Raw genomic sequence first — 26,813 nt, forward strand, 5'->3', positions numbered from 1 at the left:
TGCAAGCTTAAGAAGTCCATCTATGGATTAAAATAAGCATCCCGCTAATGGTATTTAAAATTCCATAATGTCATATCTTCCTTTGGATTTGAAGAGAATGTCATGGATCAATGTATGTACCAGAAGATCAGTGGGAGTAAGATTTATTTTCCTGTTTTATATGTGGATGATATTCTACTTGCGACCAAAATATAAAGGTTTTCTCCATGAGGTGAAACATTTCCTCTCGAAGAACTTTAAGATGAAGGATATGGGCGACCCATCTTATGTCATTGGCATTAAGATCCATCGAGACAGACATCGAGGTGTCTTAGGTTTATCTCAAGAAGCCTACATCAACAAAGTTTTAGAGAGATTTCGGATGAAGGATTGTTCACCAAGTGTTTCTCCAATTGTTAAGGGTGATAAATTAAATTTGAGCCAGAGTCCGAAGAATGATTTTGAAATGGAATAAATGAAGAAAATCCCCTATGCTTCTGTTGTTGGAATCTTAATGTATGCTCAAGTGTGCACAAGACCTAACATTGCATTTGCTGTCGGAATGTTAGGAAGATACCAGAGTAACCCGGGAGTAGACACTGAAGAGCTGCAAAGAAAGTGATGAGGTACCTCCAAGGTACTAAGGATTACGAAATGATGTTCAGACGAACCGACAATCTAGAAGTAGTTGGCTACTTAGATTTGCTGGTTGTGTTGACTCACGTAAATCAACCTCTAGTTATGTGTTTATGTTTGTCGGTGGAGTTGTATCATGGAGAAGTACCAAACAGACATTGACCGCTACTTCTACTATGGAGGCCGAGTTCGTTTCCTATTTTGAGGCTATATCGCATGGTGTATGGCTAAAGAGTTTCATTTCAGGTCTTAGAGTTGTAGATTCAATTTCTAGGTCACTTAAAATGTTTTGTGACAGTTTAGCTACTGTATTTATGGCTAAGAAAAAAAAGTGGTAGTCGAAGCAAGAACATCGACATTAAGTACTTACCTGTTAGAGAACGTGTTAAAGAAAATAAAGTGGTCATTCATCACATAAGCACTAAATTGATGATAGTTGATCCTTTGACGAAAGGCTTGCCACCTCACTAATTCAAGGATCATGTAGTGAACATGGGACTTGGTTCCCTTATGTAGTTTTAATTGTACAACTGAAGTTATTATCACTGAAACTCTTATTTTGATGTTTTCTCATATTTATGCGCATTTTAATTTATTTGAGAAAATTGTATCTTCACAGTACCTGAATAAACATAGGGTTTATTCACTAAGCTGCATTGCGACATAAAGTTTATTGTTGAGTAATAAATTTATTATAATACATGGAATATAATACTCGTCATAAAAGATGGCCTATCGCTAGGATTCATGTGTTTGTTACTTAACAAGGATAATCATTGGGCTTAAGTGATACTTTAGTTTAAATGCAGACCAAGTGGGAGAATGACACAATATATTATTATATTAATTAGAATTACCAAATACCATTAATTCCAATTAATTCTTAATAAAGTCAATATTGAGATTAATTGACAGATTGTAACGACCTGAAATTACTAGTAAGGCTTAAGGGTCTTGATTAGTATGTCGAGAGGGAATAATTGGTTTATGTGTGATTTAAATGATTAAAGACATGATTATTTGATAAGCATGCTTACATGATTATATGGATATATGAGATGCATGATTATGAGTATTGGTATGCATGTTAGATTATAAGGGCATATTCGTAATTTTGTCCCGTTGAGGGCATAAATTTAATTATTTGCAATAATTGTTGAGACCACATTATTATGTAGATATATTTGCAGCTTGTGGCTCGAGGCAATCCTAGTGACCGGTTAAGCGTTATAGTCACGGTGGAGATTTATACCCGGCTCGGGGGGAGCCTAGGGGTATTTCTGGGAACTTGGGAAATATATTAGAGACTATTGGACATTGAGGAAAATAATTGGTGATTAGTTAGGTGTCGGGATTTAAGCGGTAATTATTAGGGACACTTGATGAATTAGCGGGAATTGGGATCAAATGACCAAAAAATGCCCTTAAAATGTTTAAAGGCTTAGGTTTTAATGGGAGGGCAAAATGGTCATTTGATGGGTAAAAAGAGGATAAGGGTCTTTCTGCCTTTTTAGACTTAGTGGGATTTGAAGAAGATGTTAGAAGCTGAAGGAAATAAAAGAAAGAAGAAAAACAGAGAGACTCCTCTTTCTCTCCCTATCGATCACTTCCTCTCTCACTCTCCTTGAGGATTTTTGAAGCTGTAATTCAGAGGAAGCTTAGGCTAGAGCTTGGGGCTTGGGTTCTTGGTGAAGCTAGAAGATTTAGCAGGAACTAGCTACCCAACTAAGGTAAAGTTTAAAACTTTTGATGAGTTTTTTGAGTTTGTTGGAGTTGATTTCTGAACTAGAACTTTGGATGGAAATTAAAGGATTTGAGCTTTGGGAACTGAGGAGCTAAAGGCTGGAAGGGCATAGAGAGCAACATAGGGTCGAATTCCCATTAAAGGTAACAATTTTGGACTTGATCATTTGAGTTTCTGGTTTTTCTGTTGAGTTTTTGAGCTTCAAACTCAATTCTTGTTTTTTTTGTGTTTAATGATGCATGTGGCCAAGTTTGATGTTGTTGGGCCATGTGGGATGAGATGTAGTGGATGGTAGGCTTAATTTGAAGTGTGGTTGAGGTTTGGAGGGGATTTATGGAGTTTTGGCTAGGGGAAATTCGAAGGAAAAACTCAGGGGAGTTTCTGGTGCTAACTGTAGCGCTGTAGCGGTAGCAGTAGAGCGCTATAGCACTATGCCTAGGTTTCCTGGGGGATTTTTCTTCTGTTTGTAGCACTGTAGCGCCCACCTTGTGGCACTGTAGCGCTACCCTGCCTTCAGAAATGGATTTTTGGGTATTTTTTTAGGGTTTTTGCTTGGGGGCTCGGAATTTGATTCCACCACCCCGTTTGGTAGAATTGGGACTTCCCGAGGGCTCGGGATTGGTCCCGAGGTTAGGTTTCAGAATTGAATGTTAATGAGGGTTCCATGTTGCGTTTGTGACTAGGTGTATGCTAGGGCTCGGACGGGATCGTGCTCAAGGATCATTTCAATTAACCAAAGCATTCGAAATCAAAGGTAAGAAACTACACCCGATTTTGTGATTATGTTGGGACTAAGAGTTCCCTATACTTGTATGTGATGTCATAAGATGGTATTATGCCACGGGAACATTTGATAAATGACCTAAGAGTGTCGGAATCAACATTTGCGCACAGGACGCAACTCGGCCATTGGTAGCTGAGGTTAAGTACGTAATCACTGAGCTCGGCCTAAGTGAGCCGGAGTCAGTAGGATAATCTGAGGGTGTGGCCTAAGGGCGTCAACCCTGGATATTGTGTGACATGTTTATTGTTGTTTATCTGATGATTGTGACAAGTTTGTTATCTGGATGATTTATTATTGGCTTGTAGACTGATATCTTTGATTATGTGGGCAGTATGACCTATTGTATATCTGATTGATGATTTGTGAATTATCTCTCTGTTGATTGTCGCATATGTTATGCATTATAGTTTTCTTTCTAGGCCTTGGCTCACGGGTGCTACATGGTGCAGGTAAAGGCAAGGGCAAGATGAACCAGTCCTGAGTTGGAGAGCTCTGGGGCTGAATGTACATAGCCAGCTGATCGGCCGCCACGGTCAATGAATGGCACAGGGACAGGAGAACCTCAAACGTCTATTTTGCCCTTAGAATGGCCAGTAGTTGTATATATCCTGGAATTTTGTAAGATGTCCTTAAACTCTATTTCTTTTGGGATCCCATGTATGAAATATTCATTTAAATGAAATGTATCTTTTACGACCAAAATCTTTTAACCCTAGTTCAATTATAGTTTCAGTAACACGTTTCTAACTAAATGACTTGATTAGCAAGTCTTGCACCTTTATAAACACACAGTGTAACGGTCTTGGCTACCCAGGGCATTACAAATATATTCTCAATATGATTAGCATTTAAGATAGTTACTCAATATTGAGCTACCCAATATTTCATATCATATTCAATGACAAATATTTTGACATTAATTTTGTTAGAGACCTTGATGGAAGGTCTCACCTGTATAAATATAGGGTTCTGGTTCCCAAGCTCATTGCTCATTCTCATATTCCATCTAAAGAGCTAGTGAGAGCTTGGAAGTCCATTACCCTATCTAATTCTCTTTTCCTTTTCTTTTGCAGATCTAAATACTTTAGATCGAGGTTATCAAATCAATGACTGGAAGTATAATTTATCGATCTCCTTTATTTTATTTTTTTTGTAACAATCCTATACAGTTTTATTCCGCATATTAGAGTTGTTAATGCATCTAGATTAATTTAATCTAATATAATATTGCAGGGGTGCTTATTAATGACCAAACCTTCTTTTTCTCCAGTTCAGTCAAACGAAAACAACAACAAAAATATGATGTTGCGGCATGCAATTTCTGGAATAGTAATATGCCTTCGACACACAAGAAAACTGAAGAAAGGATGTCGAATATATCATTACCAAAAAGAGAAAAATCATAATTATGGAATAGTACTTCATTCCAAATTTCGGATCCGATAAATTTGAGAAAAGAAATCTGTAAAAAAATTTAAGGCACACAAACAGAAATGTTAGAGTGTTGCGCACATCATTTTGCATGAATCACAAGCTCCACGTGCACAAAATTTATTGGCTCAAAAATAGTCCTACTAGTAAGGTTTAAAGCAACCCCCTTATACCAGAATTTCCCTGTATATTTATAGGGGAATTCTCCTATACTCCTATAGGGATTTCACTTTAAGCCCTACCGGTAGGGCTCTCAGTGTTTCTCGACCCTTGAACAGTTTTCGGCGTGATTTTGTTATGACCGTGTATATTGTAGCTTTTAGAGCATCTTGCAGATTTTTAGAAAATTCCGAATAGTTTACAGTACCGAAAACTTAGTTCAAACATGTTGATTTCTACGGGCATAAAAAAAATTAGTCACGCGTGCAACATCATGTTTGAACCAAGTTTTCGGTACTGTAAACTATTCGGAATTTTCTGAAAATCGTGTTGATGCTCTAAATAGCTACAATATACACGGTCATAAAAAAAAAATTGTGCCGAAAACTGTTCAAAGGTCGAGAACACTGAGAGCCCTAACGGTAGGACTTAAAGTGAAGCCCCTATAGAAGAATTGTCCTATATTTATATACCAGAAATCTAATTTGTCAATCTTGAATACAATATAAATTAAAAACATCTATAAATGTTGTGAACAAATCTAAATGCTGTAATGATAGCTATTAACGATCGTTGACCAACCTAAAATTAGGAGACCCAAGTGTTAATAATAACGTATTTGCATTACATAAATGGCTTACGTAGAGGGGCATGCTTAATATACAAATATGACCATTCCAAATTGCTATAATATGTAAAATGTAACCAAATTTATTTCACAATATTATATATATGTACGATTTACATTTTAACCAACCTAATAATAAGAAGTATATATCTCTTCTATATATAAAGTGTGTATATAATGAAATTTTTTTGTTTTAACGATTTTTTATTTTTTTTCGTTAACTTTAACGAAATATTTTTATATTTAACATAATATTTTTATATTTAACGGTAGATTACAAATATGATTTAAACATAAATAAAATTAAATAAATTAATTAATTAATTCAAATATGATATTTTTGAGATATTTTACGATGATAATTATTTAAAATAAACCATATATTTTATAATTTAAATAAAATTTAATTAAATTTAAACTTAATATTATATTAAACATATAATATATAATATTTTGTTGTCACAGCCAAATTAAAAAACTAGAACAAACATAAACTTAAACAAAAATAAATAAATTAATTAATTAAAATATGATATTTTTAAGATATTTTGAAAATCCTAAGTTTTAGCCTATCTTTCCAGTTTTACAATCTTCATCTTGATTTATGCTTGAATATTAACTACACAATTATAAGAGTTGACACACAAAAATTACAAGCTTCATCTGCACTGAAAACACATTTCAGCCAACTAATGCTTGGGTTCCCTGAACAAGGGTAAAAACTCTCACTATATTCAGAAGTAATTTTACATAAACCAGTTCAAGATTCAATATGTAAAAACTGTACAAACTATCTCAAAATACAGTGAAGCTATTTACCCTAACCAACCAAATCCCTTGGTTATAAATGCAAGATCCCCTTGCTTCAATGTTGAACTCCCTTCAACAATGTCTCAAACCCGAAAACCTTCGGATCTATATCATCAAGACCCAGCTGAACACCTTCAGCAATCACAGCTTGATTCCAGTGCTTGCACAGAAAACTTCGACCATCTTCAATGGAGTTTCTTGCCAACACCTGCAAAAATCAGTGAAAGAAAAAGAAAGAAAACAGAGCAAAAATATCCAATCCAATCTATCGAACGAAGAGAGTTGGTTGTAACTAATTAACCAGCCCAATATATATCCTTGGCTGCAATTAGGTATAATCCTGAACCAACTAACAGCTGTAACTTACTAACAACCTTATTTTACACACTTGCTGACGTGGACTCTAACTAAAAACGAATAAACTCCAGACATAACAAAAGTCCATTCCAGATGCGACTGGACCTAATTTGTCATATACAAAATATTGGCCTTTACAATCTCCCCCTTGACAAATTATGGTCAATGACAAAAAAAATGTAAATCAAAAGATTAACTATGCAACCAATAAAAGTCTGGTCAAACAGTAAACAGAGTCTTAAACAGCCAAAATACGAACAAAATATAAAAGAGTATGTGAAAGTAGTAAAGAGAGTTTTAAGCGATCAAAATAACAAAAAGTAACACATGATCAAAGCGACAAGAGAAGTAATAGAGGTTCATCTCCCCCTTCATTGAGCATAATCTTCCAGCACAATCAATTGATAGCGGCAGCTGATTGCTCCCCCTGGAGAGTTGCAGTCGAATCAGGAGCCTTAGGAGAGGCATCAGGAGGCGTAGGTGCAACAGAAGAGTCTAACACTATGACAGCAGGAGGCACTAGAGATGAGACTGGAGGCACAGGAGATGCAACTGGAGTAGTGGACTCCCCCTGAATAGGAACCGAAGACGCAGGAGGCACTGAAGATTCACCGAAGGAATCCCGATGAAACGGTGGAGAAGAAACATCTATCGATGGCGATAACTGAGAGCCATATTCAGTCTGAACTACCAGAGCCTTGACCACATGTACAAGCTTGTACATCGATGCTTCAAAAGCCTTTTGTTGCTTTTGATCTTTCTTGTACCGTTTAGTAAATGCCTTGAACTCAGTATACAACTGGACTTGCCAACTAGAATCCGACAGACCTTTAAACATAGGAGCTTGGGGCTTAGACGGATGTGAAGAAGAAGGAGCAGCAGAGGAGACCTTCCTGTTGAGAGTGGCCAGAAATCCTTTACACAAAATAGGATTGGGAACCTGGAAATCATGAGTAGTCAGCGGTGGTTTGGCAGGCTGAATAATCTGCTGAATCAAGCTCGGAAAGGGTAACTTGTTTCGAGTACCAGTTGAGGAGGCGACATCAACAATACGATCATAAATGAGCGTGGCCAAATCAATAGACACGCCTGTACCCATAGCATATAAAAATTTCCCAATCTCAAGGGTAATAGATGAAAGGTGAGAATTGGGAAACCAATTATAGAGGGCCACACGATGCAGAACCCGATAGAAGGGAGTCAATTTAGTCACAGGAATCTCATGATTCCCCCACACATAATCAGGCTGGCCAGTTTAAACATGACCCATTGTAGATTGATCTGGACAATATGACTTATTATATTCAGGTTTAAGAACTTTTGGAACCTTTAGTGCACGAGATATAGTGGATGGTGCAAATTTGATACGACTACCCCGAACAAATGCAGTAAGACAATCCTCATTTTTCCCATCGACAACAGACCTATCTAAATTTGCATAAAATTCCCTAATGAGAATGGGATGAGGGGACACCAATTTAGACACGGTATTAACCCAATGCCTAGACTGTAAAAGTTCAACTAACTCAGGAAAATCTTCTAAAACAACAGTATATTCAGGCCACGCGTCGCGCACAGCAAACCATCTCTGATAGTGCGAGGCCTTGGTTGCATCAACAAAGTATTGAATAGATGATGGACCAACAAACAACACAGAATCCTTAGAACTAGAGGTAAGCTTGGACTTTTTAGGAGAGGGTGCAACTGGAGTGTCCTTGGGCTTACGTTTTGGAGCCGATGGTTTGGGGAGAGGTGAGGACTCATGCATTTTTGCTTTTCCTTTGGACCGCATAGGAACACGGGGCTTGGGGGTGGGTGTGGGTTGAGGTTTGGATTGGGGTGTTGGTGTGGATTGGGGTGCTGGTTTGGGTGGGGGTGGGAGTTTGGGTTTGGGTTTAGAGGCAGACCGAGTCTTGGGGTTTGTGGTTAAGGACGGCTTAACAGGCGACTTAGGAGAAGGAATAGATGGTGTGGTTGGGGTCGGCAATGGAGAGGATGGAACAGGGGAGGACGCAGACTCGGCAGAGGAACGAGTAATGTGTTTAGGGGACTTACCAACAGAAGAAGGCGGACGGGCATGGAGTACTTTGTCCGAGGGACTGACGGTAGGAACAGACGCAATCACCACCTCGGGAAGGGACGGCGACAGAGATGACTCTGTGACGGTAGGCAGAACCGGAACAATAGCCATAGCCACACTAGGATCAGGAGCAGGAGACACAACTCGACTGGGTGATGTGGTGACTGCAGGTGGCACAGATGCATCCACAGAGGATGAGATAGCCACCTCCGGAGAAGGACAGACCGGCACATCGGCGACAGGAGAAGACCAGAGATGGGAACGACGACGATTGGCTCTTTGCTTCATAATGCCGAATTGTTTAGGGTTTCTACAATTGGACCACTGTAAACACAACTCACACGAGCTCAAGGGATGTTATATTTATAGAAAGACCTTATAAATTCCCTTACAAGAAATTGACCGTGCAAAAAGAATGACAAATCCCATTAAAAAATAACCCACACTAATATATGAAAGACCAAATTTGACATTTAAAAAAAAAAAAAAAAAACAGGAATAGAATCCAAACAACCAACATTAAGAAAAAAAAAACTTGAATGGCAGTAGAGATTTAGGAACAACAACTCTGATAAGCTCAACATGGATTAAAATATCTGATCAAAATAACACATCATGCTTACAATAAAAAATGGGAAAAGTCTGTGAAATATACACACTGAAAAAAAAAACACTGCCTAATTAAACACACAAATTTTTCTTAACAAGAGATTTGAGCCATTATTTTCATTTGTGTGTGCAAAAAGACCTCATGAGGACCAAAATCATTAATTGGTCCACTCACTCAACATGAAAAAAAAACTTTTTTTATTTAATTTTTTTTAATATATCCTCTTTTGACAACAAACACTCTGAGTTTTCCAAATACCTAGCACTGGCTTTCACTCATCATCAGAGATGTAGCCGTCTCCTTTTCTTTTTAGTTTGCTCATCAAACACCAAGAGGAGGAGCAAACTCCTCAGGGCTTATGATGGTACAAAGGAAGCTCTTCCCATTGCATCCAATAATGGTAGCCTTTTGAGCTGGAGAAAATAAGAGCTCAAATCTAAATCTCGGAAAAAATAGTGTGATTAAGAAGCAGTGACCAAGAAACAAGTAATTCACACAAACAAGTTAAAATTAATGCACAAAATTCCACCCAGCCTCCGCGCCATTTCTCCTTCCACCCAGCCTCCGCGCCAATCTCCTTCCACCCAGCTAGTCGGCTCTTTGTTTGATATGTTGCCAAATCTGTAAAGTATTAATGCTCACCATGTATTCATTCGGGTTAATAGGATTTACGTATTCATGAATTTTTGGCTTTATAATCTGAGTCTGAAAGAATGAAAACAGAAGAGATTATTATCTTACTTAGTGACTAATTCAAATTAAAGTTGAGGCGTGAGAACTGCTTTCCCTCTCTCCATGGCGAGGAAGAAGAAGGCAATTCAGAAGCCTGTTACTCCATCATCAAAGAGTGGGTTTGATTCATCTTCAGGGAAGGATGTGCGTGGTGAAGAAGGGATTACTAAGAGTCTGAATGTTGAGCACACGAGTGAAGATTTCTTTGCAGATTCTGTGGCTGATTTTACTGAGATTGTCGAAGAGGATGGTTTTGTATCTGCTAATGCTGGTAATGGTACTGAAGGTTTCAACCTGGATGAACCTGATAAGGTGAATTCAGGAGATGATCTTTCGTTTCAAGATCGGGCTAAGGACAAATGGTCCCAATTTCGGGACAATTTTTCGCAGCATAATGGAGTGAAATTAACCTATGAGGAACCTCTGTTCAGGGATGGGTTACCGATAGCTCAATTGGACCTGGAGGAAGTTGAAGAGCAGGCATCTTTTTGGAATACTGCTATAGTGTGCATTGTTCTAGGGGCTAATCCCCCGATTGCTGTTTTTGAAGGTTTCCTTCGAAGAATTTGGGGCAAACTTGGCATAGAAAGGGTGGCTAGGATGAATGCTGGGTTCACGATTGTTAAGTGTAGGGATATCTCAACTAGGGACCTGGTCCTTGAATCGGGAGTAATTCATTTTGACAGGAAGCCAGTTATTCTTAGGCCTTGGTCGACAGATATTGACACATTCCGTTTGGTGAAATCAGTCCCAGTTTGGATGAGATTACATGATTTGGGTCTCCAATACTGGGGTACCAAATGTTTGAGTGCTCTTGTTAGTACCATAGGCCGTCCTATGATGATTGATAAAATCACTAAAGATCGTTCAATGGTGAAATTCGCCAGAGTACTTGTTGATGTGGAAATCTCTGACAAGCTCCCTCACAGTAATAGTTTTGTGAATGAACGTGGGCAATTGGTTGAGCAACTTATTGAATTTGAATGGTTGCCTACAAAATGTTCGGTTTGTAAAAATCTTGGACATACTGCTTCTAGCTGTAGGAAGGAACAGAAAGAAGTGTGGCAACCAAAGAAGAAGCAAGGTGAAACTAGTGAGAAGACAGAAGATAATAGGCAGGGAGAGGTTGAACCAGATTCTGCTAATTTAGTCTTGACTTCAGAAGTTCCTGAGATGGCTAATAGTTCTTTAGTTGATGTTGGGAAGGATAATAATACATCTAAAGAAGTCCTGGACCAGGTATGGACGACTCCTAAAAGAGTTAGTGGTGTTAAGCATGTTAATGAGGTACCCCAGCCTAGCAAGGTCAATCAATTTAGTGTCTTACAAGCTGGACAACTGGAAGGTCGACAACAGGGTAAACTCTCTAAGAAAATTTCTGATGGAAGGAATAAATCTGCTCTGCTGGAATGTTAGAGGGCTGAACCATAGGAATAAGCAGAAATCCCTTCATGATTTCTGTAGATTTAATAAAGTAGGTCTGGGGGCGTTCCTTGAGACAAAGCTTAGGGGCCCTAAAATAGAGGATATGATGAATACTGTGTTTAGAGATTGGGACTTTTTATCTGTTCCGGTAGTTGAAGGAAGAATTCTCCTGGTTTGGAGAAAGGATATGATCAAAATTACATTTATTGATGTGGAAGACCAATTTATTCACTGTACTGTGAAGATCATGAGTGTTTTGTCCCCTTTTTTCTTAACAGTAATATATGGTAGGAATCATTTAGAGGAAAGGAAAAGGCTGTGGCATGCTTTAGATTCTCTGAGTTTGCCAGTTCAACCTTGGTTAGTTGCGGGTGATTTTAATGCTGTTTTTGATTTTGATGATAGGGTAGGTGGTCGGCCTATTACTGAGATAGAAAAGGAAGATGCTTGTAATTGGAGAGCTAATTGCTTGATGACAGAAATTCGTAGAATTGGTACTCAATTCACATGGTCCAATAAGAAGAAGGAGGGTTCTAGAATTTTTTCCAAATTAGATAGAGTCTTCAGTAATGAAGCTTGGACTGATATTTTTCCTTACTCAGAAGCTCATTTCAACTGGGATGTAATCTCTTACCATTGTTATTGTATTATTAAACCTGTTCTTGGTCAGGTTACAGGGTTGAAACCGTTCAAATTTTTCAATATGTGGACAAAACATGAGAAGTTTAGGGAGACTGTCCTGAACAGTTGGGGTACTACTGGGGTCTGTTCTGGTCTGCATGGAATTAGTCAGAAATTGACTAATTTAAGGTCTATTTTGGTTCAGTTTAATAAGACAACAATTGGGGATATACCAGGAAAGTTTCTTGCAGCCAAGGAAAAATACCAACTAGCTCAGTTTCGTCTTCAACAGCAGCCTCATTCTGAAGAGCTTCATAGAGCAGAGCAAGAAGCTTGTTCTGAGTTCATTCTCTATGCTAAAATGCATGAGAGCTTTCTCAGACAGCGGAGTAAAGTCACTTGGTTGAGATATGGAGATGACAACAGTGCTTTCTTCTATGCAACTCTAAAACAGAGGTTTGCTTTTAATTGAATTACTGCTTTTGTCAATGACCATGGGCAAATAGTTGATTGTTATGAGGATGTGATTAATCATTTTTTTAGTCATTTTGAAGGATTTCTGGGTAGTTCTAGTACAGCTTCTGCTAGGATTCAGCTGGATGTGATAAATGCTGGTAAAACTTTAAGCTTTGATCAGCAACTCAGTTTGGTTAGACCCTTTTCTAAGAAAGATGTTAAAGAGGCAATGTTTAGCATTCATTCTGTTAAGAGTCCTGGTCCGGACGGGTTTGGCTCAGGTTTTTTCAAATCTATGTGGAAAGATTTGGGTGATGAGGTAGCCACTGCTGTGTTGGGTTTCTTTGATTCTTGTAAGCTGCCTAAATCCCTCAACAGATCAGTCATTGCTCTTGTGCCTAAAACAGATTCTCCTTCTACTGCTATTGACTACAGACCAATAGCTTGTTGTAATACCTTATACAAATGTATCTCTAAGATGCTTTGTGTGAGGTTAGCTACTATTTTGCCCTTTCTTACTCACCAAAATCAGGGTGCGTTTATCAAAAACAGATCGATGGCCCATAATATATTCATCCTTCAAGATATTCTTAAGGGTTATTCTAGGAAGAGCATATCGAGTAGGTGTTTGGTCAAATTGGATATTAGAAAAGCTTATGATTCGGTGGATTGGTATTTCTTAGAGGATCTGCTCAATGCTTATTTTTTTCCTAGTAGATTTATAAGATGGATAATGGTCTGTTTGAAAGGAGTTTCTTATTCTTTGATTTTGAATGGTAGAATTCATGGTGCTTTTAGTGGGAAGAAAGGGCTGCGACAAGGAGAGCCAATCTCCCCTCTTCTCTTTGTTTTGATAATGGAGTATCTCACTCGGTTATTACTGTTAGCTTCCCAGCAAAAGGATTTCAGATTTCACCCTCTTTGTAAGCAATTGAATCTTGTTAATCTTTGCTTCGCGGATGACCTTTTACTCTTTTGTAAAGGTTCTCATACTTCAGTTAAGATTCTGATGGATGGTTTTCGTAGCTTCAGTAATATGTCTGGTCTGGTTATGAACATGACTAAGTCACATGTTTATCTTGGTGGAGTTCATTTGGAGGAAAGGAGGCAAATTCTAGCTAGTTTGGAGATTGAAGAAGGTTATTTTCCTCTGAAATATCTGGGCCTTTATCTTAGACCAACTAAATGGAGGGCTGAGGACTGTGGGCTCATTATTAAGAAAGTTCAAAGCAGGTTGCATTCGTGGTCTAGTAGACATCTCTCGTTTGTTGGGAGATCTCAACTTATACACTCTGTTTTGCTGGGTATTAGGACTTATTGGATGAGTATATTTTTACTTCCTAAAAAAGTTATCCAGGAAATAGATAGATTGTGTAGGAACTTTCTGTGGGGAGCTAGAGGAAACCGAAGTAAGGTTCATATGTCCTCTTGGGACCAGGTGTGCTTACCTAAATACTTAGGTGGGATTGGCTTTAAAGAAGGCTATAAATGGAATATAGTTCTGATGGCTAGGTACATCTGGGCTATTGCTACTAAACAAGATTCCCTTTGGGTCAAATGGATAGCTTGTGTTTATCTCAAGGGGCAGAATTTCTGGTCTTATCAATTACGGTATGATGTTAGCTGGTATTGGCAGAATCTCATCAAGCTGAGAGATGTTTTCACTGCTGATATGCTTCAGGATGCAATGACCAAGGAGAAACTGAACTTGTCTAGTCTGTATGAGCATCTGGTGCACAAAGAGCAGATTCATTTTGATAAGGTGGTTTGGTGTAAGTTGTCTATTCCGAAGCATAGGTTTATTCTCTGGCAAGCAGTGCTAGGTCACCTCCTCACTCGTGACAACTTACTTAAATGTCATATTCAGCTTGAGACTTGCCTTTGTCCTGTCTGCGAATTAGACCAGGAATCACATGATCATTTGTTTTTCAAGTGTCCTTTTTCTCAACAGGTTCTGTGTGAAGTCCAAACTAGATTGGGGCTTCAGCTTTGGCCTTTTTCTTATTCAGAGTGGCAAGGTTGGATGGAAGGAAGACCAAAGGGCTTGTTACAGAAGATCAGTGCTGCTTTGCTTGCTGCATCAGTATATTACATTTGGACTAACAGGAATTGGTGTATTTTTTAGGCTTACTCCTGTTCTGTTTTGAAGCTTAGTTGCCTGATTCTTTGGGGCATTAAAACCAATCTAACTGATCTTAGCAGCTCCAAACTCAAGGCTGGAGAGAAGAAATTGATTACTCTTTTTTAGATAATGTAATAGTGTTTTTTTTGGTTTTCAGAACTGGTAGTTTGTAAATTGGCTTGATTTGGTGGAATAAATTTCTTTTTCTTATCAAAAAAAAAAAAATTTGGTAAAGCATGAAAAAAAAATGTGACCAAACGAAACACCGAACCTCTCAGATGGTGTAGAGACCAATGCTGGTTTGAAGATGTGCATAAGTTTGAGCATCAAGAGCTTTTGTAAACAAATCTGCTAACTGGGCATTAGTGGAAACATGAGAAATTGTTAGAAATTTAGACTCAACCATGTTTCGAATGAAATGATAACGTATGTCAATGTGTTTAGTCCTTGAATGTTGAATTGGGTTTTTTGAAATGTTAATGGCACTTGTACTATCACAAAAAAGGGTCAATGACTTTTGGGGATAGCCATAATCCGTGAGCATCTTATTGAGCCAGATGAGCTGAGTACAACAGTTGCCAGCCGCATTGTAGTCTGCTTCAGCAGTGGAGAGTGAAATAGAATGTTGTTTCTTGCTAAACCAAGAGACCAAATTGTTCCCGATATAGAAACAACCCCCAGAAGTACTCTTCCTATCATCTAGAGATCCTGCCCAATCAGAATCACTATACCCTACCAGGGACATAGTTGTATCACATGAATACCATAAACCAAATTCGATAGTCCCTGCAAGATATTTAAAAATACGTTTGACAGCAGTAAGATGAGACTGTTTAGGATTGGCTTAATAACGGGCACATAGACCAACACTAAAGGAAATGTCAGGACGACTAGCTGTGAGATACAACAGGCTTCCTATCATGCTACGGTACAGGGTTGGATCTACCGGGTCCCCAGATTCATCTTTGTTAAGTTTAGAGGTGGTGCCTATAGGAGTGCGCGCATGTTTGACCTGAGTGAAACCAAATTTTTCTAACATGGACTTGGTATACTTAGACTGAGAAATAAACATTCCCTTATCTGATTGCTTAATTTGAAGTCCTAGAAAATAAGATAGATCTCCTATTAGACTCATCTCAAACTCACTTTGCATAAGATCTACAAACCTAGTAACCTCACTTTCACAAGTTAACCCAAAAATTATGTCATCCACATATATCTGTGCAAAAAATATTCCATCAGTGAGATACCTGATAAAGAGAGTATTATCTGCACTACCACGTGTGAATCCATTTGACAGAAGGTAGGCAGTAAGTCTGTCATACCATGCGCGAGGAGCTTGCTTTAACCCATATAGGGCCTTTTTCAATTGGAATACATGGTCAGGGAACTGAGGGTCCTCAAAACCTTGAGGTTGTTTCACATAAACTTCCTCTTGAAGAATACCATTCAGAAACGCACTTTTTACATCCATTTGATGTAATTTGATTCTCAGATGGCATGCAATTGCAAGAAGTAACCGAATAGATTCCAACCGTGCAACTAGGGCAAAGGTTTCTTCAAAGTCCACTCCTTCCACCTGATTGTAGCCTTGTGCAACTAACCTTGCCTTATTCCTTATGACAGTGCCAAACTCATCTGATTTATTCTTGAAAATCCATTTAGTTCCAACAACATTAGCTCCTTCAGGTAGGGGTACTAGGATCCACACATCATTTTGTTTGAATTGGAACATTTCATCTTGCATAGCAGCAAGCCAGAACTAATCTAAAAGAGCATCCTTGGCACTTTTTGGCTCAATCTGAGATAAGTAACAGGCGAAGGCTATCAGATTTTGTAATTTTCTTCTGGTGACCATGGTAGCATTTGGATTTCCAATAACAATATCAGAGGGATGAGCCTTCTGAATCCAGGAAGGGGGTCCATTTTTATAAATTTTTGCATGTTGAGATTCCTTTTGCAGAGCACTGGTAGCTTCCTCATCACACTGCGAGCCGCTAGGACCGGCTTCTTGTTCCTCTGACGTAGTTGGTTCAGTATGAAGTGACCCAGATGGAGTGTCAGGAACCATTTGATTTTGGCTAGCTGTGACTGGAACAGGTGTAGTTAAAACTGGAGTTTCATCATCTGCCACTGGTTCTTCAGAATTTTCCAAGTCATCAAAGCGAACATTGATGGACTCAACCACTGAACGAGTTCTTTTGTTGAACACACGATAGGCACGACTGTTAAGTGAATACCCAAAAAACACTCCTTCATCACTCCTTAGATCAACTTTTCCTAAATGTTCTCGATCATTTAGGACATAGCACACACACCCAAAAATGTGCATATGACTGACATTAGGAGTCCTTCCTTTCCAAAGCTCATAGGCGGTCTGTGTCGTGCCAGTTCTCAGATGAACCCGATTGTAGATATAACAGGCTGTATTAATTGCTTCAGCCCAAAAACGCTTAGAAATGTCCTTAGCATGCATCATTACCCGAGCCATTTCCTGCAGGGTCCTGTTCTTCCTTTCAACAACCCCATTCTGTTGAGGAGTTTTTGGAGCTGAAAACTCATGTTTTATTCCTAACTGATCGCAGAAATTGGAGAACACAGTGTTTTCAAACTCCTTTCCATGGTCACTTCGAAGTCGATAGACTTTCCCAATTTTAGATTCCTTTTCATTTTGGAGTCTGAGAACTAATGCTGAAAAGAGTCCAAAAGTATCAGACTTTTCCTTGAGGAAATCTACCCAAGTGTACCTGGAGTAATCGTCAACAAGAACCATGACAAATCGTTTACCACTTAGACTTTCATTCTGCATGGGTCCCATTAAATCCACATGAATCAACCCCAGCACACGGGAGGTGAGAAGCATGTTTACAGGAGGATGCGATGCTTTTGTCTGTTTCCCCAGTTGGCAAGGTCCACATAACCTATCTCTAGTGACCTTTATCTCTGGGATCCCTCGAACAGCTTGTAGTTTCACAATTCTCTTCAAGTCTCTAAAGTTCAAGTGCCCCAGTCTATAGTGCCACAGGTCTGGCTTATCCAGAAAGGATCTGTTGCATAAGACTTGATTGCTTAGTGCATAGCAATTGTCGCTGGTTCTATTACCTGTCAAGACTGAGCACCCATTAGTTGCAACATGACAATGAGTTTTAGAGAAACTTACAGTGTAGTCATTGTCACAGAGTTGGCTGATGCTAATAAGATTTGCCTTGAGACCTTTAACGTACAACACCTCAGTCAATGGAGCTACTCCATTTAGCACCAGATCACCTTTTCCAAATATCTGACCCTTGTTCCCATCACCAAAGGTCACAGCTCCCTCCTTTCCTTCTTTATAGTTTACCAGCACATTTCTGTTGCCAGTCATATGTCGGGAACATCCACTGTCGAAGTACCATTGGTCTTCTTGAAAAGCTGAAAGAGAGGTGTGGGCAACTAATACAACATTCTGGTTAAGATCAGATTTTGGTTTCCACTCACTAGATGACAACTTTCCCGTAAATTGATTCAATTGTTGAAAGCTATTCGGACGATCGATCATAGCTTTCAAATACGCCTGCAACTTGTAGCATCTGGGTCTAATATGTCCTCTTTTGTTACAAAAATGACAAATGGGAACAAATCTCTCCTTGTGAATCTGACCATCCAGGATAGTCTTCCTTCCTTCGAAATTCAACTTGATGGGTCCAGATGAGACACTGATCCGTTTAGTGGAATCTGGAAAACCAGGACTGAAAGTATTGTGCATTGCGTCATCATGAGTATTATCTTCCTTGTTCTTGGACGAAGAGGGATCATTAATTCCTAAATTCTCCCCTTTCTTGTAAAGCATTTTGTACCCAATGGATGTTCGATCGCCATATGGTTTTTGTAACTGCAAGGTGTGGTTAGTTCCTGGAAGGATAAACTCAAGAGATTGTCTAGCCCTTATTAAATCTGCAGTCAGTTTGTAAATCTCACTTTCCTTCTCATCAAGTTGTTTTGTGAGTTTTTTAACAGTGTCCTCCAACACATCCTTCTCAGATTCAAGTTGTTGTTTGGCACTAGTGAGACCTTTGATTTGTTTAGCCATATACTCCCATTGAGCAAACATCTCCTCATATGCATGTTGCCTCCCGTCGCTATCCTCATCTGTTGAGCTTGAGTTTTCATCGTCCTCTTAACACATTGATTGATGACTCTTTGCCACAAAAGCCACCACCTGTTTCTCTTCATCAGACTTGTCACTTGAAGTGGAGCTCTTTTCTTCATCACTATCACTCCATGTAGCTGCTAATGCTTTCTTCTTCTTAAGAGTGTTGGCACACTCAGCTTGAATATGTCCAAATCCGTCACATTCTCGGCACTGTATTCCCCTGTTTTTCTTGTCGCCAAACTACTGAGTTTGCTTATTGTTTCCACCAAAGTTTCTTTTGAAACCATTCTCTTTTCCTCTTGGAAAGTTTTTCTTGTAATTCCTCTTCAAGAATTTTGCATAATTCTTGGTCAGCAGCGCTAAAGTCTCATCAGTGAAACCCTCAGATGCATCTGAGATCAACTTCTTTTCCTCCTTATGCACAAATGCAAGACTATTATCAGCATTTTCTTTTTCGGGATCTTTCTGCTTCTTGCCTTTCTTCCATCGGGTGAGACTCATTTCATAGTTCTGCAATGACCCAATTAACTCATCAAGATCAAGTTCCTCAACATTTCTCATTTCTTCTATAGAGGTAACCTTTGACATGAACTTCCGAGGCAGAACTCCAAGCACCTTGCGAAACAGTTTTGCGTTTGAATAAGTCTTTCCAAGTGCATAAGATTCATTTGAGATATCGCACAATTTGGCATGGAACTCCACTACAGTTTCTTCCTCCTCCAAAGACAGGTTTTCAAATGCTTTTGCCAAAGCCCTCAGTCTGGACTTCTTTACAGCATCAGTTCCTTCATTCTTTATTCTCAATTTCTCCCAAGCTTCTTTGGCAATTTCACAGTTGGCTATGACTTACAGCTGATTTGTAGATACTGCACTAGAGAGAGCATGCATAGCCTTTGAATTAAAATTGGCCCTTTCCATCTCTTTTGCAGTCCATAGACTCATTTGTTTAGGCTTAACAATCTCATCTTCAACAACGGTTGGACACTTCCATCCATCTTCAACAGCCATCCACATCCGTTCATCAACAGCTCTCAAGAATGCACGCATCTTTGTCTTCCAGTAAGGATAATTTGCCCCTTCAAGCATTGGGGGTCGAGAAGTAGAACCTCCTTCTCTGAACATCTCCATTCTGCACAAACAATTGAACAAAAGCAAAAGACAATATATTCCCAGAGTCGGAACTCAGAGGGGGTCAGTGTCAACTGGAGAACCCAGACAAAACAAGAATTGCGAATTACACGAAGATAAATCAAAAACTCAATCTCAGTACACAAAAGATAGGAGAATCGAAAAAAAAAATTAGGAGAACCTGGCTCTGATACCAATTGAAAAACCTAAGTTTTAGCCTATCTTTCCAGTTTTACAATCTTCATCTTGATTTATGCTTGAATATTAACTACACAATTATAAGAGTTGACACACAAAAATTACAAGCTTCATCTGCACTGAAAACACATTTCAGCCGACTAGTGCTTGGGTTCCCTGAACCAGGGTAAAAACTCTCACTATATTCAGAAGTAATTTTACATAAACTAGTTCAAGATTCAATATGTAAAAACTGTACAAACTATCTCAAAATACAGTGAAGCTATTTACCCTAACCAACCAAATCCCTTGGTTATAAATGCAAAATCCCCTTGCTTCAATGTTGAACTCCCTTCAACAATGTCTCAAACCCGAAAACCTTCGGATCTATATCATCAAGACCCAGCTGAACACCTTCAGCAATCACAGCTTGATTCTAGTGCTTGCACAGAAAACTTCGACCATCTTCAATGGAGTTTCTTGCCAACACCTGCAAAAATCAGTGAAAGAAAAAGAAAGAAAATAGAGCAAAAATATCCAATCCAATCTATCGTACGAAGAGAGTTGGTTGTAACTAATTAACCAGCCCAATATATATCCTTGGCTGCAATTAGGTATAATCCCGAACCAACTAACAGCTGTAACTTACTAACAACCTTGCTTTACACACTTGCTGACGTGGACTCTAACTAAAAACGAATAAACTCCTGACATAACAAAAGTCCATTCTAGACGCGACTGGATCTAATTTGTCATATACAAAATATTGGTCCTTACATATTTTATAAAGACATACATGTCATTTTTTTATCTTATAAATTTGTGTGATAGTTTGTTTTTTATCAAGTGATTGGAGCTCTTTTTCTTCATCAAATTCACCAAAGGATATTGTGAGATACATTAGAAACTAAAAATAGTTGATGCATGTATACTACTATCTACATTATGACTTTTTGTATTCTTATTTTATTTCTATTACTAATTTATTTTTAAATATTATTGTATTTTATATATATGTCATGTAGCCATATAAATATATATCTATGTCAACGTTTTGTTTAGATGTTATATATGATTATTGATATAAATATTTATATATATTATAGACAATATTTACAACTTTAAAACTAAACAAATGTGCATTGCACGTTGTTTCTATTTAATATATATGCTGACACTCTTAATGGTGACCACCCATGGATGAATACTTTAATATTAACCATTAGATTAAGATCAATGATCCATATTTATAGTTGTTAATTAATATTTCTAAAATTAAATTTTAATTTTTTAAAATTTTTGGAAAGACTACCTGATTACATGGCGGTCACATATTTATTAAATTAAAGAATTAAAAAAATTATTTATATTATAAAATAATATAATCTATAGAAAGAAATAGGAGAAGAGATGAGATAGAGTGAATGAGAGAATTTTCTGAGTACTTTATTTCAATGGGGTGATCCCCTATTTATACAAATATGTGAGCCATAGATTATGAAACTAAAGAAAATGAATAGTAATTATAATTAATGGTAATTAATTAAAAATATTTGGACATCCATATATATCTATTATTTATAACACTCCCCCTTGGATGTCCATAATAATTGCCTCATTAAAAACCTTGCCGAAAAAAACCCAATGGGACAAAAACTCGGTCAAGGGAAAAAGAGTGCAGTATGAAATCACTCCCCCTCATTTTGGCATTCTTAGAGATATTTTAATCGATGCATTCCGATCTTGTGAACCATCTTCTCGAATGTTGATGTTGGTAATGATTTTGTGAATAAATCTGCAAGATTGTCACTTGATCGAATTTGTTGAACAACGATATCACCATTCTCTTGAAGATTGTGTGTAAAGAAGAATTTTGGTGAAATGTGTTTAGTTCTATCTCCTTTAATGTTCCCTCCTTTTAGTTGAGCGATGCAAGCAGTATTATCTTCATAGAGAACTATTGGCACTTCTTTATTGGTTGTTAATCCACATGTTCCCCGAATATGTTGTGTCATTGATCTTAACCATACACATTCTCGACTTTCCTCGTGAATTGGAAGTATCTCAGCATGATTTGAGGAAGTAGCCACCAAAGTTTGCTTTGTTGACCACAGAGATATATCAGTGTCACCGCATGTGAACAAATAGCCTGTTTGAGATCTAGCCTTATGTGGATCAGATAAATATCCTGCATCTGCGTAGCCAATTAGTTGTGACCCACAATTATTAGAATAAAACAATCCTTTATCAATAGTACCCTGAAGATAGCGAAGTATGCGCTTAATCCCTTTCCATTGTCTACATGTTGGAGCAAAACTAAATCTTCCTAATAAATTGACAGAAAATGCTATGCCAAGTCTTGTACAGTTAGCAAGATACATTAATGCTCCTATTGCACTAAGATATGGCACTTCAGGACTAAGGAGCTCTTCATGTTCTTCTCTAGGTCAGAAAGGGTCCTTTCTCACATCAAGTGATCTAACTACCATTGGGCTACTCAATGGGTGTGATTTATCCATATAAAACCGTTTTTAAATCTTTTCAACATAAGTTGATTGATGAATGAAAATCCCATTTTTTAAATGCTCAATTTGTAAACCAAGACAAAATTTTGTTTTTCCAAGATCTTTCATCTCGAACTCTTTCTTTAAATATTCTACAGCTTCTGAAAGTTTTTCAAGAGTTCCAATAATATTCAAGTCATCAATATAAACAACAATGATAACAAGCTAAGAACTTGAACTTTTTATAAAAACACATGGGCAAATAGGATCATTTGTATATCCTTCCTTTATTAAATATTCACTAAGACAATTGTACCACATGTGTCCTAATTATTTTAGTCCATACAATGATCTTTGTAATTTAATTGAGCACATTTCTCGATGGCTTGAATTATATGCGTCAGGCATCTTAAATCCTTCAAGGATTTTCATGTAAATATCACTATAAAGTGATCCATACAAATAAGTCGTGACTACATCCATTAAACGCATATCAAGTTTTTCAGTAACAGTCAGACTAACCAAATATCTTAATGTTATTGCATCCACCACAGGAGAATATGTCTCTTCATAATCAATTCCTAGTCTTTAAGAAAATTCTTGTGCTACAAGTCTTGCTTTGTATCTTACAACTTCATTTTTCTCATTTTTTTTCGTACAAATATCCATTTGTATCCAACAGGTTTCACACCTTCAGGTGTTTGGAGGATAGGTCCAAAGACTTTGCGTTTAGCAAGTGAATTTAATTCTGCTTGAACTGTTTCTTTCCAATTTGGCCAATCTTTTCTATTTTGACATTCTTTGACATATTTAGGTTCTATATCCTCGTTTTTGTTTACAATTTCTAGCACTACACTATAAGCAAAAATATTGTCAACAACTACTTCGAGTCGGTCCCATTCTTTCCTTGTGTTAACATAATTTATTGAGATCTCATTATTTATAATATTTTCAGGTACCTGAATCTCTTCAAGAGATTTGTTTATGTCAACATCTTCCTCGAAATTATCAGCCTCTTCATTAGGACCATCTTGATTATTTGCTCCTTTTTTTTCGAGGATTTTTATCTTTGGAACCGACTGGTCTACCACGTTTTAAGCGTGCTTTAGTCTCATTAGCAAATTGTCCTTCTGGGACTTCAATTCGAGTTGGAACATTTTCAATGGAATATGTGATTTTGTAATTTTCTTTGGGTCAGTGAATGCATCTAGTAATTGATTTGCAATATTTTGCAAATGAATTATTCTTTGAACTTCAAGTTCACATTAATTTGGACGAGGATCAAATTGAGATAATGATTGTGCATTCCATGTAATTTTTTTTTCCAGCTGTTTCTTTTCCCCTCCCCCTAAAGCTGGGAAACTTGTCTCATCAAAATGGCAATCAGCAAAACATGCCGTAAATATATCTCCAGTTGTGGGTTCAAGATATTTAATGATAGACGGAGATTCATACCCAACATTTATTCCCAGCCTCCTTTGAGGACCCATCTTTGTTCATTGTGGTGGAGCAATCAGAACATATACTGTACAACCAAAGATTCTTATATGGGAAATATTTGGCTCCTAACCAAAAGCCAATTGTAATGGGGAGAATTTGTGATATGATGTTGGCCTAATGTGTACAAGTGCTACATCATGTAAAATAGCATGTCCCCAAGCTTAAATTGGGAGTTTTGTACTCATAAGTAATGGTCTTGTGATTAACTGGAGGCGTTTAATGAATGATTATGCTAGACCATTTTGTGTATGTACATGAGCAACAGGATGTTCTACTTTTATCCCTATTGACATACAATAATCATTAAAAGCATGTGTTGTAAATTCACCAGCATTATCAAGATGAACTTTCTTGATTGCATAGTCTTGAAATTGTGCTCGTAATTGAATTATTTGAGTAAGCAATCTTGCAAATGCTACATTACAAGTAGATAATAAACAAACATGTGACCATTTAGTTGATGCATCTAACAATACCATAAAATATCTAAACGGTCCACATGGTGGGCTAATAGGCCCACATATGTCACCCTGAATTCGTTCAAGAAATCCAGGGGATTCAATTCCAACTTTTACTAGTGATGGCTTAATGATTAACTTTCCTTGAGAACAAGAAACACATGAGAACTCATTGGATAATAGAATCTTATGGTTCTTCAATGGATGACCATGTGAGTTCTCTTTAATTCTAGGCATCATGATTGTACTGGGATGGCTTAACTGGTCATGCCAAACAATAAATGAATTTTTCAGGTTTGTGAACTTCTCGTTCACAATAACATGAGTTTCTATTGTACTTATACGTGTAACGTACAAACCTGAAGACAAAGCATGAAAATTTTCTAATAAACAATTTTTTCTTGAAGCAATAGATGTAATGCAAAGATACTCAATATTATTTTCATCTATTGCTCAATATGATATCCGTTACGACGTATATCTTTAAAAATTAACAGATTCATTTTTGATTTGGTGGACAATAAAGCATCTTCTATAATAATTTTTGTTCCTTTATGCATCAATATAATGGCTCTTCTGGAACTTTCAATTAAACTTGTAGTGCCTGATATTGTATTAACATTTGCCTCCATTCTTGTTAAATTTGAAAAATATTTATCGCTTCTAAGTATTGTATGAGTGGTTGCACTATCCGCCAAACATATATCTTCACCATTATTTGTGGAATCATGTATAAGATGACAAATGTCCATTTCTTCATTAACCAACAAAAAAAAAATGATAAGTTTAAAATATATATACTTAAACAAAAAAAGTTCATTACATAAACATCCCAAATAAAAATAAAACACCTTAAAGTAAATAAATGAAAAGAACATGACAAAGGAAAATGACTCTAATTGTAGAAATTCTCATCTCCATTATAGATATTCATGTTGCTGTTAATGGGATCTTCATTAAAAAAAATCTGCAACATCCAAGTGTGTAATATCCAAGGGCTCTTTGAAAAGATCACCATCTTGATAGGCAAAGTTTGCTTCTATATTTTTCTCCTTCCCCTTCACAGATGCTTGATAAAGATCAACAAGGTGTTTTGCCGTACGACAGGTACGTGACCAGTGTCTTTTCATACCACATCTTAAACATAAGTTTTCAGAATTTTTACGATTATTATTTTGAGGACCTTTTCCCTTGTAATCTGTAGTTGTGTTTTTCATTGGATTATAAGAGTTGTTATTCTGACCATTACGATGCCAAACATTGTTTCAACCGAGACCGCGACTTTGATTGTAGCCACGACCACGTCCACGACTTTGATTATGGCCACGACCACGACCACGACTATTATTGTCAGATATTGTAGCATTCGCTTCAGGGAGTGGGGCAGACCTAGTTGGGCGAGATTCATGATTTTTCATCAAAAGTTCATTATTTTGTTCTGCTTCTAGAAGACATGAAATCAATTCTAAATATTTTTAAAATTTCATTCTCTATATTGCTGTTGCAGGAGCACATTTGAGGCATGAAAAGTAGTATATGTTTTTTCTAACATTTCATAGTTAGTAGCTTTTTCTCCACACAAAAGTAACTTAGAAGTGATATTAAACATTGCAAAGTTATAATCACTTACTGATTTAAAATCTTGCAACCTTAGGTGCAACCATTCATTATTAGCATTTGGTAGTATGACAGTTTTCTGATGGCCATATCTTTCTTTCAAATTTTTCCAAAGAGTAAGAGGATCTTTTATCATTAAATATTCAGACTTTAACCCCTCATGGAGATGATGGCGGAGGAAAATCATAGCTTTGGCCTTATTTTTTTTTGTTTCAGTATTTTGATCTTTGATGGCGTCTCCAAGACCCATAGCACCGAAGTGGATTTCAGCATCAAGAATCCACGATAAATAATTTCTTTCAGAAATATCAATTGCCACAAAGTCGAGTTTTGTAAGATTTGCCATAAAGAAAACTTTATCAATGTAAAATTTAAAGCATTAGAAAAAAAAAAGCATAAAATGTATGTACGTGAAGTATATGAATGAGATAAATAAAGAGCATAAAAAAATAAGTCAGGTATAAATAAATATATAATTATGTAAGAAAGAAAAGATGGAGAAAAAAAAAAGAAAATAAGGCCTTTATAAGAATCAATTTTATATATAGGTCTATACCTAATATATGCAAATAGAAAATGTAACAATAAATAATTAACATAGAAGAATATTCTCATATATATGTAAAAATAAAAAAATGAATTAAGTATGCATTGATCAATAAACGTGCACATAATACAAAAGAAAACTCATAGAAATATATACTATAATATAGGACTCTAACA

The 26,813-nt window shown here is 37.2% G+C and overlaps 3 protein-coding genes across 3 annotated transcripts; 1 reads left to right on the forward strand and 2 right to left on the reverse strand.

Annotated features, from left to right (window-relative positions):
* Window positions 1–7,783: 7,783 nt before the first annotated feature.
* On the reverse strand, window positions 7,784–8,896 carry LOC133806905 (extensin-like). The gene has a single exon (XM_062245001.1). The coding sequence runs from the start codon at window positions 8,894–8,896 to the stop codon at window positions 7,784–7,786; it is 1,113 nt and encodes a 370-aa protein (XP_062100985.1).
* A 2,582-nt stretch (window positions 8,897–11,478) lies between these two features.
* LOC133806906 (uncharacterized) lies at window positions 11,479–14,740 on the forward strand. The gene is made up of 3 exons (XM_062245002.1): window positions 11,479–12,452; window positions 12,540–14,535; window positions 14,732–14,740. The coding sequence occupies exons 1-3, from the start codon at window positions 11,479–11,481 to the stop codon at window positions 14,738–14,740; spliced, it is 2,979 nt and encodes a 992-aa protein (XP_062100986.1).
* An 11,216-nt stretch (window positions 14,741–25,956) lies between these two features.
* On the reverse strand, window positions 25,957–26,436 carry LOC133806907 (uncharacterized). Its single transcript, XM_062245003.1, has one exon. It carries the CDS (start codon window positions 26,434–26,436, stop codon window positions 25,957–25,959), a length of 480 nt encoding a protein of 159 aa, XP_062100987.1.
* Between the last annotated feature and the right edge of the window lie 377 nt (window positions 26,437–26,813).

This window comes from Humulus lupulus, chromosome X (assembly GCF_963169125.1).
Source record: "Humulus lupulus chromosome X, drHumLupu1.1, whole genome shotgun sequence".
In the NCBI taxonomy this organism is placed as follows: domain Eukaryota; kingdom Viridiplantae; phylum Streptophyta; class Magnoliopsida; order Rosales; family Cannabaceae; genus Humulus; species Humulus lupulus.